This window comes from Canis lupus, chromosome 15 (assembly GCF_048164855.1).
Source record: "Canis lupus baileyi chromosome 15, mCanLup2.hap1, whole genome shotgun sequence".
NCBI classification, from domain to species: Eukaryota; Metazoa; Chordata; class Mammalia; order Carnivora; family Canidae; genus Canis; species Canis lupus.
In genome coordinates, this window is record NC_132852.1 from 17,096,980 (window position 1) to 17,111,508 (window position 14,529).

The 14,529-nt window shown below is 40.5% G+C and overlaps 1 protein-coding gene across 7 annotated transcripts in view; it reads right to left on the bottom strand.

Annotated features, from left to right (window-relative positions):
• Positions 1-14,529, bottom strand: part of FAT1 (FAT atypical cadherin 1) — a 126,998-nt gene that overhangs the window by 22,135 nt on the left and 90,334 nt on the right. For all 7 annotated transcript variants that reach the window (XR_012007497.1, XR_012007498.1, XM_072776080.1 and 4 more), the window contains exons 10-13: positions 5,239-9,306; positions 4,494-4,690; positions 1,825-1,978; positions 744-986 (exon numbers count right to left, since the gene is read on the bottom strand). Coding sequence is in view for 5 of the 7 variants with exons in the window: in XM_072776080.1 (XP_072632181.1) it covers positions 744-986; positions 1,825-1,978; positions 4,494-4,690; positions 5,239-9,306 (4,662 nt within the window). In the remaining 2 variants the exon portion in view is untranslated. The remainder of the gene's footprint in view (positions 1-743; positions 987-1,824; positions 1,979-4,493; positions 4,691-5,238; positions 9,307-14,529) is intronic.

The following is a 14,529-nucleotide window of genomic DNA, read 5'->3' on the forward strand; positions in this document are numbered from 1 at the left end:
AATGCTAACACATGTTCCTAGACATTCTTAGGACTATGATCTTTAAAAAGCAAACGTTTCCATTAACAATTGACTAATTTAAATATAACTTCATCATTATCTGGCTTTTTAAGACTGTGTTCTACAGGAATGTCTGCTATAATACCCAGCAGCTCTTTTACAATAAAGTCTATTATTTAGCATCAGTGTCAAAGATCTGAGAAGTAACATTTTTGTTAGTGCTCTAATTCTTCAGTACTAGTAGGACTTAAGAAATTATTTTTATTCTCTGCTACAGAAATGTTGGAAACATGTATCCTAGAGCATTATACTCTCCATAAAAATTGCGAAAGGTCTGTAAAACTCTAATAATGTAACATCACTTCTGTTCTATTTCCACATTAAAATTTCTACATCACTAAATCGTTGATTCACAAAATAACACTTCACTTAATTAATTCAAATGGATATGAAGATCAGTTAATAGAGTCACTAACCATAATTTTAGGGATACCACAGATGTCTTACAATTGTAAGTACATCGGGCACAATTTTGAAACTTCAGATATTCATTAAAAATGTAGACTTTTTTAATGAATTCATGATTCTAAAGAGTTCATTCTGCTTTTAATGCTGAGGAATTGAATAATACAAGTTATTCGATATGCCTAACATAAGATGAGCTAAAGAGACTGAACTTGGGATGTGTTTTGGCCCAGATGTCCCTATGATCTTAGAGCATGGCTTAAAGGCAAGAGCATCACCTAGACACCCTGCGTCAGCATCTGTGGCCTGCACTCTGGTCAGCGGCGTCCCGGGCTCTGTGTTCTCGAACACGGTGATGGTGTATGGGTCAGCGGAGAATTCAGGGGCATTATCGTTCACGTCTTCTACCGTGAGCACGATATTTGCTTCACAGAATCTGCCCCCTCCATCTGTGGCCTTGACAAGAAGGTTATACACTTCTTGCTCCTCACGATCAAGAGGGGCTAATGTTTTCAGTTCACCTAAGAACAAACCAAAAATAAATGAATTTACCTGAAATTTAAGATGTGAACTGCAAATGCACCTCCTGTGTCTTCTCCTTTCCTCTTACAGTGACAGAGTTTTGAAGGCACCGTTTTATCAGTGACAGGAGTCAACAGCTGCAGGAACCCAGAGAGATCCAGGTTTCCAGACCCTGCTGGGTGCTGACTCTTCAACATCATAAAGACTCTGAGGCTAGGACCTCTCAGGTTATATATAATGTCAAAGAAACACACACACTCTCCCAAAAAGCGCTACCTCACTTGCCAAATTTAAAACATTTTTAAATTGACTCATAGCCTCATATGTTCACAATTAGTTCTGGGGGTGGAGCTGCGAAAAAACTGTTACTTGGACTCCCAACTTTAATAAGACACCAAATTATAAGAGGGAAAGCAATCTTAAAGATTTAAATACAAATAGAATACCATTAATAGAATACCATTAATCATTTTAGAGTATGCTAAATTATTAATGCATGCCCATGAATTCAAGAAAACAAACTATATACAAAATGGATGAAGCAGAAAGTTTGAGATATTCTTAAATTTCTGAATTACTTTTTAAAAAAGAAGATATTAATCTAAATTTTAAATCCTTGGTTCAAGTGGGTGATACTGTTAATTTTTTTTTTTTGTCTCACCCCACATTTTACACACAAAGCTGCTGTGATTTCTAAAAGATGGCAATTTTGTAATATCAGAGTAAATTTTACAGGAACAAAATGTAATTTCAAATTTCACACGTGACCTAAAACCACCCACATATATGAGATGACTTTGTTGAAACAGTTAATTTTGCCCCAAGTCCCATTTTTACCTGTGTCTGGATTTAGTTTGAATTTTTCTGCACCTGGACCAAACAATGTGTAAGTAATTTCTGCGTTGGAGCGGATGTCTGCATCTGTAGCGGACACCTGCATGATCAGCTTCCCAGGAAAGGCATCTTCTGGAATCGTGTCTGAGTATAAAGTCTACAAAGATTTTAAGCAATATTGTAAACATAAGACATTAAGGGTTAAAATGACTGCCAAGGGAATAAGAGGAAAAAAAAAATCATTTAACTTCTGTCACAGAAAACATGGGAAATGACAAAATTCAAAATCCACGGAGCTGTTTCTCTTATGTTAAACACATTTAAAACAAAAATATAAGAAATGAAATAGATTTATAAGAAATATGATTTTATAAGAAAACAGTTTTTCTTAAACACATTTAAAACAAAAAGGAGTCATGAAACAGTAACAACTCCTCTGTATCCCTGGAACAGTCTAACTTGACATTTAACTACAGAATTCTGAATACTTGAGTATCTGAGTTGGTTTCATGTTTACCTTAAATTCTTATAAGTAGTATTCCATAGTTAACCAAAAATTAGAGTAAATGCCTGTTACATCATGTCTACTTCATTTCGATACAGGAAATTTATTATTTGCGATCTTTCCTAACACATGACCAGATAATTGCAGTTGAGAGATCTTCAGGTCACGGGAGAAATCAAAGAATCCCCAAGGCCCCCCGGGGTGGGGGCAAGTGATGCTGGGACCAGGGCTCTTCTGCTACCCTTCCCTCCCCATCTGACCGAACTCAAACATGATAAATGGCTATTTCCAGTTCCAACTAATTAGAAATTCATGCCATAAACCAAAACATAAGACAAACAGGTTAAGATTTTGTTGACTTTTTAACACGAGCTCAAATTTGAGGTAAACTACATTTTATGGCTCATGAAACCGGATATTTTGCAATACCGATGATTTCAAATGATCTAATGTTCTACTTTTATTATTCCCAAAGATGACAAGGCATTATATCCAAGTAATATGCCAAGTGTTAAACACACACACACACATTTATTTTCTCTAAGACACACACAGCCAGCATCCTCCTCCCTCTCCCCACCACCACCCACCCACACGAAATACTACTGCCAAAAAAGTCTCCATGTGGGTTGGAGTGAACACCTCATCCCTCTGGAGCTCCCCCTTCCCTCCTGATTGTGCTGTATCCCCGGAGCACGGCTCTGTCCCCTCCACAGCTGCGACTCTGCCCCCATCCTCCCCCCCTTTTTTAAGGCCATTTAGTGCCTCACTCTCCCCAGCCCTCCCCTCATCTTCCACCCTTCTTTCCTTGGAATCTCCTCTTCCTTCACGGGCCAAAGCTATATACTTATGAACACACACCCTCCCCGAAGTCAGGCTTCCATCTACATCAGGATCCCGAGCCCACTGCCTCCAAAGCCCATCTTGAGCCTCCAAGTTCTGTTTCACATCTCCATCATCCGCTTAGCAGCCACACCTGTACTTACTGTCCCGCCTCCTAAAACTACCCCCACCCCTCATGGAGGAAAGGAAATACCCCTATGTACTCTTTGTCCCTTTTTTGTTATTAGCCTCTCACGCAGACTCCACTGTCAGGGATCTATGCAAACTGCCAGTTTATGGATCTGTCCCTAATCTCCACCTGCATCCCTGCCGTCTCTACAAGTCTACAAAACCTGGAATGTCCCATTACCTTATAATTAAGGAGTCTGAGAGGAACACAACATGCCTCCTCTCAAACCAACTCCACCCCAGGCTTGTATCTTTGGTCTTTCTCCCTCACTCCTGGAGGAAATAGCAGAGGCGATCCTGATCTGACACGTGTGCCATTCTGTCACATGTAGGCAGCACCAAGGGATCAGCTTGTCCTCTGCTCTGTCTTCTGTCCCTACTCCTTTTGCCGCCGCTGCCTGCCCTACTACCCCCTGCTCTCACTCATGCTAGCTCTTATGCACACGACACCACCAAACTCCTCTTCTGTAAGGAACATTTTGTTCCTGTCATCTCCACCTTTCAAATACAAAAGGATTCTGAGTCTCTATTATCTCTAGGATCGAGTCCCTATTATCTGTAGGATCAAGTCCCAGTTCCTCTGCTTATCTAACCACTACCTCCCAAAGGCTGCACTGCTCCTCACCCACTGGCTGCAGGGCACAGCTGCTTCAGTGCTCACCTTGCAGCCTTGGATGGGAAGAGCTCCTCTTTCGGGTATTTGTTCTCATGTTAAGTGGGATCCACAGCTACAGAAGCACATTCATTAACCTCTTAGTTTCTCTGGCGTGTAGAAGGGCAAGTGCCCCCAAAACCAGCTTGTTAAAGCAAAAAGGAGCTTTGTATATGATCTACTAATCGGGTGTTTCCTCCAAATAATCTCATCCCCCGATAAAGGGAATGAAAACTTCACGCAACATTTTAAGAGTTAAACACAACTGGAACCCTGTCCAACATTTACAGTATGTTTGAATGAGATTTTTAAACTACTTAGCATTCCCCAAAATAGCTCCAGAGCTAATCCAACTCTTGACCCACTGAACACTCCTCTGCCTCAACAATAAGAGGTTTAAAATGTGAAATGTGTCCGAATTATACCTAGCATCACATGACAGTCCTACTGAAAGGGTTAGGAAAGAAATTCAAATTCATAATACATAAAGACAGAAGAGCCTACCTTTTCACAAATTGGACTGTTGTCATTTGCATCAAGAACTTTCACTTCAACTATGGCTTTTGATGAGAAGGTCCCATCAGTTGCTGTGATAGTCAGAAGATAATTGTCCCTTTTTTCCCTGTCTAGAGGTTTCTTCACATAGACCTTCCATTCATTCTGTATATTTTCAATAGCAAACTGGCCCAAAGGATCTCCTCCTATTAATAAATCAATGGAGGAAGAGGACAAATTTGTTGAAACAAGGAAAGATCTAAGTAACTGCAGAAATAAGCTGCGCAAAATATACATAATGTTATGGTTTAAAAGAATTAAGAGTTTTTAAAACAATTATTACGTTTAAATTTGGTATATTGCCTTTCCCACTTACCACCCTCACCCCAAAATCAAGGCATTAAAATGTATATTGAAACAAAGTAGTAAGCTAAATAAAATGTAAAGCCTACTAAACAATACTTTAGCCTATATTATTAGCCTATATTGAAACTATAGTTACTTATATTTATCATATGCAAAGTATAAAGTTCAGCAGAAGGAGTCATAAAAAACAGTCAACTGAGAAACAACTGTTAGGTTTCCTCAAAGAACTTGAAATGTAGCTTAATAGATGTTACTTCTACTTCTGTTAGACATAATTTTACTAAAATCATCCCCTTAACTCCCAATGTACCTAAAACATGTATTTCAAAAATTATGCCTCTAGTACAATTTATTTTTTAACTTTAACCATTTCATTTAAATGTCTTACCTGTTATGTAATAAGCAACTTGTCTGTTAATTTCTTCAGAATCGGCATCCGTGGTGCTTAAGATGGCGATGACACCGCCTGGTGGATCATCTTCACTCACAGTCCCTTTATAAATCTCTGCCGTGAACCGTGGGGGGCTGTCATTGACGTCAGTGACAGTAACATCCACAATGGCCGTGGAGGATAGCTGAACCTTTTCACCATGATCTGATGCAACCACTTGGATCTGGTAACGGTCTCGCTTTTCATGGTCAAGTTCCTTCAGGGTTGAAATCCAGCCCGTCTCCATGTTAATGGCAAAAGATTCGATGACTTCAACACTTTGTGACTGGTCTAGACTGTACATGACTTGGCCATTGGTTCCTGAATCTAGATCAGAGGCCCTGATCTGGATGACCCTACTCCCTGCTGGCAGGTTTTCAACAATAAATGCCTCATATGGGTTAGACTCTAAGACGGGGCTGTTATCATTTGCATCTTTCACTTGGATACTAACGTCCACAGAGGCCACCACTTCATAGTCCTCATGAGTGCACCTGGCAAGTATGGAAAACTGGTACCACTTAGTTGTCTCATGATCAAGACTCTTCTCCAGTTTCAGTCTGCCACTCTGTCTGTCGATCACAAAGAACTCATCCCTATTACTCTCAGGGGTATTTCCTTTGATTAGGCTGTAAAGAACAGTCCCGCTATGTTCTGCTCGGATGAGATCGATCTCTGTTCCGATGGGCATGTCTTCTGAAACTGTATAGGTATAAAATGGTTCCGAAAATTTTGGAAGTTGTATTTCTGGTGGAAGTATTTTAACATAGACGGGCACAACAGACTCTTTTGATGGAGACCCGCTATCCACAGCTCTCACAAAGAAAGTAAAGAACTCATTTTCTAAGCCAATTAAGCTTTCTTTTGTAGTAATTATGCCAGACAGTTTGTTAATTTCCAAATTCTCTTTGACACTTTCAGAATCTGCTTCGATGGCATAGGTGACATCAGCATTGGACCCCTCATCAGCATCACTTGCAAGGACTTTAATGACTGATGTCCCTTTGGGAGCATTGGATCCGATGTCCACTTCATACTTGGTTGCTCGAAACTGGGGTGCATTGTCATTGTCATCTGTGAGGATGACATTAATGGTGCAGAAGGCGACTTTTCCTCCAGCATCCTTAGCCATTAAACGAATCGAGATTACTTTCTCTGCTGGGGTTTCTCGATCAAGTTTCTCCAAAGTAAATATCTGTCCTCTCTCATTGGTGTAAAACCTGTCTTTGGCAAAGTCATTTACAATATGGTAAGTAATGTGACCGTAAATACCAGAATCCCCATCAGTTGCTTTAACCTCAATCACCAGGGTGTGTAAGGGAGCATTTTCAGCTAATTCCACTTCATATTCGCTCTGAAGAAAAACAGGACTGTGCAGATTGCCTCCAATTACAGTTATGTGAACCTGAGCTGAACTCCTAAAAACTCCATCAGACACAGAAACGTTAAGACTATAAAATGGCTTCAAGGTGTGCCGGCGCAGGTTTGAAAGTGTGATAATCCCCGTTTCACTGTCAATGACAAAATTCTTATGATCATTGCCAGACAGAATGGAATAGTCCAACTTGTCTATGTCGGAACTGTCTGCATCATAGGCTTTAACACAAGTCACGAAATGCCCATGGATGGCATGCTCACTAATTTTGGCTTCATAAATCTGCTGGTCAAACAGGGGCGGGTTATCGTTGAGGTCCGTGACATCCACCGTGACGATCACATCACTGCTCAGAGGGGGCATGCCACCATCCACAGCCCTTACAAAAATCTTGTGCTGCTGGAACTGCTCATAATCCAAAGCTCTGACTAGTGAAATGAGGCCAGTGCTGCTGTCTATGTGAAAGTGATCATGACTCTTGCTATGATTCCCAAACATATGGTATGAAATTCCTCTATTGGGCTCTGAATCAGAATCTGTTGCCCTAACTTGAATGACAGACGTGCCAATGACAGATGCTTCAGACAGGGTCGTGGCGTAAGACTGCTGAACAAAGACAGGAGGGTTATCGTTGATGTCTTCCACGATTATGTCAACAAACACTTCAGCATGAGCACCAGTCAGGGAGTCGGTTGCTCGTATGCTTAGTTTATATGCTGGGTGGGACTCAAAGTCCAGAGGAGCTATGACATTTATAACTCCCGTGTTGAAGTTAATAGTAAACTGGCTGAAGGGATCTCCATCTGTGATGCTGTAGAACACTTTCAACCCTTCTGGGCTGTTGGCCTGTATATGGACAACCGGACTGTGCATCTGGATATTCTCTGGAACCTCTGCACTGTAGAAAGGTTTTTCAAACACAGGCATGGCTTTATTCATAACAGTGATGGGAACTATAACTTCAGCTGAAAAAGCTGGATTTCCTCCATCTTTTGCAACCACTGTGATGAGATATTCTTTATTTAAGGTGTCAGGTTCAAATTGCTTTTTCAATGAAATTTCACCTGAGGATCCAATTTGAAAATGTTCATGATGTTCCTTAAGGTAGTAATGTACTTCTCCATTTCTGCCACTGTCTCGGTCCACGGCGGTCACGTGGCGAATAACGTGGCCCACCACGGTGTGCACTTTAACAACGGCATAGTAAGGAAGGTTGACAAACACCGGTGCGTTGTCGTTTTGGTCTTCTACGACGACCTTGACGACCACGTGGGCCACCACCGAAGGCTTCTGCTCTTGGGTCACTTCTACGACTACATCAAATGCCTCCTGCTGCTCACGATCGAATGGTATGCCAGTGGTTGACAGAACTCCTGAAGTCCGGCTTATTTTAAATCTGCGATCTGGGTTGAGGATCTGATAAAACAAAGGCTCGTTGATTGGGTTCCCAATGGCAGTAATGACAGCTAATGTTCTGGCTTCGGTAGAATTCTCTTTCACTACTGCAGAGTAGACATCCTGGGTAAACTTCAGCTGACTTTCTTTGCTTTCTTTCACATTAATTTTCACAGAGGTGAAGCTTACAAATCTGCCATCAGACACTCTCACAGTGAACTCGTAGCGGCTTCTTAACTGAGTTGTGTTCTGTACAGTTATAGTTCCGGTCCGGTAGTCCATAAAAAACTTCTCCCCGATGTTGCCTTCGGTGATAGAGTACATTAACTGTGAGAAGGCACTCGAGTCAGCATCTGTAGCATTTACTGTGATGACCTTCACTCCTCTGTATGTTGGCAACAAGAGAGATGCTTCATATAATGATTTGGAGAACACAGGAGGGCAATCATTGATGTCAATTACACGGATAGTCACATTAGCAGCATACTCAGCAAATAAACGTGGTGTCCCCATGTCATGCACTTGTACAGTAAAGTGAAAAGTACTTGTTTCTTCATAGTCCAAACTGAGGACTGTATGAATAGCACCGGTGCTGGAATCAATAGCAAAATATTTGTGTATAGATGGTTCTACAATGTGATAAACAAGCAAAGCATTTGATTCTTTGTCAGCATCAGTTGCTCGAATCACTAATGGGGCATTCTTGTCTGTTAGGACCACACTGTTGATTGAAGCTGATTCGCTAATGAGTCCTACATATTCTGACTGCATAAAGACTGGCAAGTTGTCATTTTCATCCTGCAGATGCACTAGAACAGTTGTGTTGGTAGACAAACCAGCCATGTTAGTTCCTTGGATAATCAATGTGTAAACGGGCAAAGTTTCAAAATCCAGGGCTTTCTGAGTGATGATACTTCCAGAATGTGGATTGATATCAAAAACTTCAGCTACATTTCCATCTTTTATCTCATACACCACTGATGACTGACTGTGGGCTGTCACCATTCCAACAAAACTCCCAACGCCGATAGTTTCACTGATTTCCACAGAATATTCTTTTGATGTAAACTTAGGAGAGGCATTGTCTGCGATCGTAACAGAGACATGCACAGATGCTATTTCACTCATTGGTGGATTGCCTTGGTCGGTAGCTTTTACCATTAAGTCATATTCCACTTGGCTATTTCGATCTAATTCTCTGGCAGTTTTTATAGAGCCCAGGATGGGATCGATTGTGAAAGAATTTCCAATATTTCCTAGGAGGAGGGGGAAGATAAAAACATGTTAGAGGAAAATACAAGGACCAATACAAGTCACAGTTGGAGATGCAGAAACAAAGCTATCTTTAGAAGTGATATTCTATAATTAAACAGAAATCCAGGGGTTATCAACATCTGAGTGGAACTTGTTTCATTTACAGCCTCCTTAAATGTGGCAGACTTTTCAGAGTTTTGTTCATAAATTATGAAAAGCAAGAAATAGAAGATAGATTACTCTACACCAAAAGCCAGAACTCACTCACTATTGGCTGAACCAGGATGTGATGTGGAAAGCAAGGTTATCCTTTTGTAAGGCCATTAATAATTTTCCAACAGTCCCTCAAAAACTTGGGAATATACTTCTAGTTTCAGCCTTTATCACCTGCAATTTCTCATGGTTCTTATTCATTATGAAAGGGAAGATGTCAATTCACTAAGAAAATTTAACAAGCTTCAAGAGTGTTGTCCCTTATTTCAAATATTCAGGGAATGAAGAATGAGCTTGTGTACAATCTGCCACCCTATGTAGGTTTCAAAGATTTCAGTACTATTTCCTTCTTAATCTTTTTTAGGTCGATCTACCCTCTATGTCAGTGGTTCTCAACTGGAGGTGATCTTATCTAGATGAACATGCAACAACGTCTAGACACATTTTTGGTTATCACTACCTAGGTAAGGTGTGCTACTAACACCCGGCTGGGTAGAGACCAGAAATTGCTGCTAAACTCCCTACAATGTACCGGACAGCCCCCACAACAAAGGGTTTTTTGCTTCAAAGTGTCAACAGTGCTGAGACAGAGAAACTCTACTCTAGAATAGACTGTTTTACTTGTTCTCTCTGGACCTTTCCAGCTATACTGAATAGGTGTATTTAGCTTCAAATGCAAAATAGTCCTGGTTTTGTATCATCATGGAAATCTTTCTAAAGACATCAGCAGTTCACTCGGGTTTAGGAGTTTACCATCTTTTCGGATGGCGTGCGGCAGTGTTGGGAGGGTCTTCAGGTTCGATCCATCTACCCACCCACACTTCATCGCCTGTCTCACAATAGTCCAGAATCCACTATCCTAGTCACAGAACTGAATTTATTTTCCCCAAATGAACAATTACATTTCCCCAAAACAAAGTTGACTTGCCACTTAACTGCTTTTTCAAGTTCTGTTTTCCTGTAGGCTTGCAACTGCATGGGGCATGTCATAGGCCAGAATGACTTATTGTGATTTGCAAACCAGGAGATTGATCAAGCACTCCTTTCTCTACACCATTACTAGTAAACACCTCTTCTATAGCCTTCATTTCCTTCTTTTAATACATTTTCCAACAATCCATGATACAATTTTTTTTTCTGAGGCCAGATCCAGTCTGGCTTTCATTAAGCCTGCCTGGCTCTGTGTCTAGGCCCCACGGCCTTGCGTCATATCTGCAACAAGGCAGAGGCCCAGGCTTTCTCCAGGCCCTGGGGCTCTGAGCTGAACCCTTGCACACAAACAGCATAATACTGCCTCTACCACGCCTCACAGACACTAATTTCTGCTTGTCTGCATTTATGAGTCAACAGTCCCAGATCCTCTCATTGTGCTTGAGCCAGTCATCAGAACTCCAAGGACCTCTCTCCTACCTGGGCATCACCCCATTTTTCAAAACCATGACTGGTCACCTGACCGATAGGGAGACCATGAAAACCTGTGGACAATGCTCTTCATCCCCACCCCATGGGCTTTCCTAGGTCTGTACTAATGAAGCAGTCGACCTACCATATTGTACGTTCAATCATCTATACCCCTTTCTCTTATTTTTATAGTGAAATTAAGCTTCAAACAACACAAGGCCCTACATAGTGGAATGAATAGATTTTATCTGCACTGAAGCAAGCTGGAGGGGTTCGAACCCGCTACTTTCCACACAACATACTGCCTGCCCTCCAGCCATGCTGGCTCCTCACTCCTCAACCAGATATGTTCTCATCTTAAGATGACTGTGTTTGCTGGGTCCTCTCTGGAACAGTTCTCCCCAGCTGTTCTCATTGCCCATTCATTCATTCATTCATTCATTCATGTTTTACTCAAATGCTCCTTTGCTTAGAGAAAGTGATGGTGAGGTCTTCCTTTATCTTCCCAATTAGAATGGCTATTTCTGTTCCCTTACTCTGTTTTATCCTTCACAGTACATATTGCAATGTTCTTATCTGTTCTCCCACTAAAACGTAAGCCCCATTTAAGCATGGCTTGTTTTATTCATCACCTTATCACCTGTACTTAGAAAAATGCCTGACACATAGGAGACACTCCGTATATATTTGCTGAATGACACAACTTGTACACATGTATGGAAAGATAACAAGGCACTATATTTCTATCTTTATTTGGCTTTCTTTTTCTGCATTTTATGTCTATCACTACCGATAACCACTTGTTCGATTAAGCTCTACCTTTGAAAGTGTTAACAAAAGAAAATATGTACTAATAGTTATTTCTGATAAATTTTTGCCAGATGTCAAATTCAAAAACATTCTTACCTGGAATATCTTAACAAGAAGGTTAAACAGGAACCCAGGCAACCAATTAACACATGGCTCCTACCTACATAGATGCTGGGGCAGAAATCATGAGCTTGGTGGATGGGAAAGCAACACGTTTATGTGGAAGCACACTAGTGGCTGAGTGTGCTCAACCGCTGAGGGGCTTCAACATGCCCCTGTCTGATGTAGCAACAGGTCCATTCATCAACTACTGAAATACACATACGCTATTTGTGAGGGAATGAACAGGGCAGCGGTAGAGTACCAGGTTGGGGGTTTAGTCATTCACGTTAGCTGGAGATACTGGTGGTTTCTAAATAGCCTTAGATTGTTCCATTTGAAGAAAGCAATTATCCAAAGATGTGAATCTGTGCTCATCAGCTATGACTGTATTACACACACATACCCCAAAGGACATGCCAGGAAGCTGTGAGCAGAAACCTATTTCTTCCCACTGTGCACATGCTGTGGCCGCTCAGTAAAGTGCTGACCACCTGACAGTTGGCTCCCTGAAGTGGGAAACCTAAGGTTTCAATTGCAATTATATTTAACCTAAGTGTGGGGAAGAAAATCAATTCTACTCAGTAAGTATATGTATGGAGTGTCTTCTATTTTGAGGTATTATTACAGTTTTGAAGTTATAATAACTTTAAAAAAAAAAGAAAAGAAAAGAAAAGAAAAGAAAACCCCATCAGTCCAGAGTATGGCCCTGACTGTCTCTAAATACAGAAGTCAATTGTTAGGGAAAATCTCCTTTAATTAATTCTTTTCCCCTAGAGACTCCCAATCAGACCAAACCTTTTTTGCTTAATAGATTGCTGCTAATTAAACATGCAGTGTTACAGCCTGAATTTATAACTAGTTTTCCGAACTTTATTAAATGTAATCTGACACAAAGGAGAAGCAGGTGAATATAAGGAACTTAAATGAAAGGAAGTATGACTATTTTACATTTGCTACTATTCCAACAGATTCATACACATACACAGACACACGCTCCTGCATTTTAATGGTAGCTGTTGCCCATAAAGTAATTCTTCAGCACACTTTTTATATTACCAAATCTATAAAGATTATCTTCTTAGAAGTCCGAATTCTATATCGAAATAGGCCCTTGGTATTATCTATTCTTTGAGTGGAGATATAGTGCCATTCTTGGAATACCCAATTACTAATCCCATCAGTCATTACAAGCATTTCAAGAATGCACATGCCTTCAGTCAGGCACCAACAATCATATTTTAACCACCCAGTTGTTGAAAATTATGTGAAAGCTAAGGGAAAAGTTTAACATTTTCTCCTACACAAACCCAGGCGGTTTGTCTATGAGAAAATTATTTTACTGAAGTGCTCAGGCATGCACAAATGGAATGCACTGTTTTTTTAACAGCTAAATTTCTGAACCAGTGGAAAAACCTTCATCTTTGTTCAAGGCGCTAACTCTACTACAGTTTAATCCTGAACCACAGGCAGTATAGTATGTAAGATCTTCTTATTTGTGGGTAATGGACGAAATTTGGTTGTTTTCAGGGAAACAAATGAAGCTTCAAACGTATTAAGAAATAAAAATAGTTTGATCACATAATACACATCGATTAAGTGGCTTTTTTAAAAAATAACTCTCCATGTGCTCAGCTTTTGATCATATGACCTATAGTTAATGTTTACCTCTACCAATTCTACTGCCTAGGAAAGGCACAATTTTTAAATATGCAGAGGAAGGAAGTTAACAAATCAAGTTAAGTAGATGATATTCTAAAATCATTATAAGACAAAAGAATGAAAGAGCCTATATTCTTTGTACTAACAATTACCTTGAGAGACATGGAAAAATGGAAGCAGCCTTCTTGATACTTCATCACTTACTCATTGTATTTGGCATGAGTAGAGAAGGTCCCAAAACAAAATGAATTATGACTAAACAAATCTTATGCTCTAAAGCAGATCCCCATTTCAATCAGTGGCTCCCCTTTTACATGAAATACATTCATGGACCAATGACAGCCTCTACTTATAACAAGCTCCTAGTATAGCACTTGACACATAAAATATGCTTACTCAGTCCACAGAATGAACAAATGTAAGACTACGAACAGCACCATAAAAGATAACAGAGAACAAAACATTTCACTTTGCTACAACTCTTTCTTGGTGACCCTCCTTGTCACCACCAGCAAGACTCTGGGTCTCCTGCCCTATCATACCTAGAAGGAATGTCCAAGGCCCTCCTTGCCCAACTCCAGCAGGCTCCTGAGCTTTCCAACATTTCTAGTCCAAATCGCAACCCTGGGGCCTGCTGCAACAACCAAACTCCACAAATGGAAACTCAACTGTTAAAGGTGCATGGGGGTGAAAGGGGCAGAAAAGCTAACCCTGGGACAGAAGAGGGCATGACACCCAGCACTCTGTCATGGAACTTCCTATTGAGCCCAAGAGAAAATACTCTCTGACTACAAGATAAATAATTAAGGCGGTGGTTTCCTAAGAGTGGTTCATAGTTAACAAATACTATGAAGGAAAATTCTGTATGGTTAAAACACTGCGGAGACACTGAATTGGACCAAATACAGCACTGAAGAACTTCTCAGAGTCTTGAACAATGCTAATAATGTCTTTTTATTGAAACTTAGGACTCTCTTTGCTTTCTAGTGAGTTAAAAGCTAAAAAGAGCCTTCTTTCTCCTAATATGAAAAAATGGTAGC